The 1925-nt window shown below is 40.7% G+C and overlaps 1 protein-coding gene across 1 annotated transcript; it reads left to right on the top strand.

Moving 5' to 3' along the window:
- The first annotated feature begins 479 nt into the window (after positions 1-479).
- On the top strand, positions 480-1345 carry LOC141705276 (uncharacterized). The gene is made up of 2 exons (XM_074508296.1): positions 480-891; positions 1047-1345. Exons 1-2 carry the CDS (start codon positions 480-482, stop codon positions 1343-1345), a joined length of 711 nt encoding a protein of 236 aa, XP_074364397.1.
- Positions 1346-1925: the final 580 nt, after the last annotated feature.

Genomic DNA, 1925 nt, shown 5'->3' with positions numbered 1-1925 from the left:
GACCACGAATAGCAACAAACAATTTCATGGGCTAATGAGGTCCATCATAAATCCCTGTTGGATTTAAATTAATCTAAACATGTTTTATTTAAATAAAATATAGCTGTTGAGAGTGCATTTTAGTATTAGACTTGGTCATTTGGTGTTTGCATATTAGTAGGAACTGAATAATGAAAGTGGGTTAGTGATAGGAGTTTGTTTAGCTGCATGCCTAGTTTTTAGCTTGCTTTGTACTTGCATATGTATTCTTGTACATTGATCTATTTTAATTTAAGAAGTTTTATCTCCTTCCAACTCTAAATACAAGCAGGTGTGTGTGTGTATATTATGTTTTAGTGCTTTACTTGGTATCAGAGCCACGGTAACCACTTAAGTTTTCAGACACGATAGAACAGAAGGTAAAGACGAAAGAAAGTACAAATATTGGGCTGAGTTATCCTATGCTTACCAAGACTAATTATGCAGCTTGGTCTCAGAAGATGAAAGTGATTATGCAGGCATATGGCTTGTGGGACCCGAAGGGGACCGTTGAGGACAAAACGAACAAGCGAGCCTTGGCAATTATCTATCAAAGGATTTCGGAGGAGATGTTGTTGACACTTACAGAAAACAAAACATCGAAAGAGACTTGGGAAGCTGTGAGAACAATGAGTTTGGGAGCACACAAGGTGAGACAGGCAAAGGCTCAAATGCTGAAAGGGGAATTTGAAAGCTTAAGTATGAAAGATGGGGAGCAGTTAGATGACTTCTACATGAAATTACATGGACTGGTCACTAACATTCGAGCACTAAGAGAGAAGATGGAAGAGAGCTACGTGGTGAAGAAACTTCTCAGAGCAGTTCCCTCGAAATTTTTACAAATTGCGTCTGCTCTGGAGCAATTCGGAAGAAGTCATTGGTTCTTTGAAGGCCCATGAAGAACGGTTGTGTGGGACAAGTGAGATGAATCAAGGGCAACTCTTACTGACAGAGGAAGAATGGCGAAAGAGAGAAAACCACGAGGGACAATTGTTATTGACCCGTGAGGAGTGGATGAAAAAAACCAGAGAAGGGAATCGAGGTCCTAGTGACAATCGGGGAAAAAAAATCAAATCGAGGAGGACGTGATAGGAGCAGGATGAGGTGCTTCAATTGCCAAGCATTTGGACATTTTGCATACGAGTGCCGGAAATCACGACGTGACAAGGAACCACAAAAGGAAGTGAACCTCACCCAAATCCAAGGAGATGAACCAGCGCTATTGATTGTTGAGATCAAAGAACCTGTGAAGGAGATGATGCTGATAAATGATGAAATGGTAGTTCCAAAGCTAACAGAGAAAAATGAGGGACGCAAGGATTTGTAAGTGTGGTACCTGGATAATGGGGCGAGCAATCACATGACTGGACAACGGGAAAAATTCAAAGAGTTAGACGAACGTGTAACCGGAAAAGTGAAGTTTGGTGATGAGTCTACTGTGACGATAAAAGGCAGGGGAGTAGTGTCATTTAAATGCAAGAATGGTGAAGAGAAGACATTAAGCGAGGTATATTACATCCCTACCTTGTGCAATAATATTATTAGTTTGGGTCAACTTTCGGAGGCTGGTAACAAGGTTGTATTGGAGGGAGAATATTTATAGGTGTATGATGAACAAGGTCGACTATTGATGAAAGTGAAGAGGAGTGAAAATCGTCTCTACAAAATAAGCCTTGAGGATAGTAGCCCTATGTATTTACTCTCAAAAACCGAGGAAGATACATGGCTATGGCATACAAGGCTCGGCCATGTCAATTTTCAGGCCTTAGAACTCATGTCAAAGGAGAAATTAGCATATGAAGTTCCGAAGTTGATTCAACCAAGGAATAAATGTGAAGGATGCTTGATGACAAAGTTGGTAAGAAGTCCGGTCCCAGCAAATACGAGTTTTGAAACAAAGAATCCCC

Source organism: Apium graveolens, unplaced genomic scaffold (assembly GCF_009905375.1).
Source record: "Apium graveolens cultivar Ventura unplaced genomic scaffold, ASM990537v1 ctg8727, whole genome shotgun sequence".
Taxonomy (NCBI): Eukaryota; Viridiplantae; Streptophyta; class Magnoliopsida; order Apiales; family Apiaceae; genus Apium; species Apium graveolens.
Note: the sequence above shows the minus strand (reverse complement) of the source record. Positions and strands in the feature narration are given on the sequence as shown.

Bases quoted from the DNA above. Each gene is read 5' to 3' on its own strand.
- LOC141705276 (XM_074508296.1), top strand. From the start codon at position 480: ATGAAAGTGATTATGCAGGCATATGGCTTGTGGGACCCGAAGGGGACC. The intron at 892-1,046 runs GTCATTGGTTCT...GAAAAAAACCAG, and splicing joins TCTGGAGCAATTCGGAAGAA to AGAAGGGAATCGAGGTCCTA.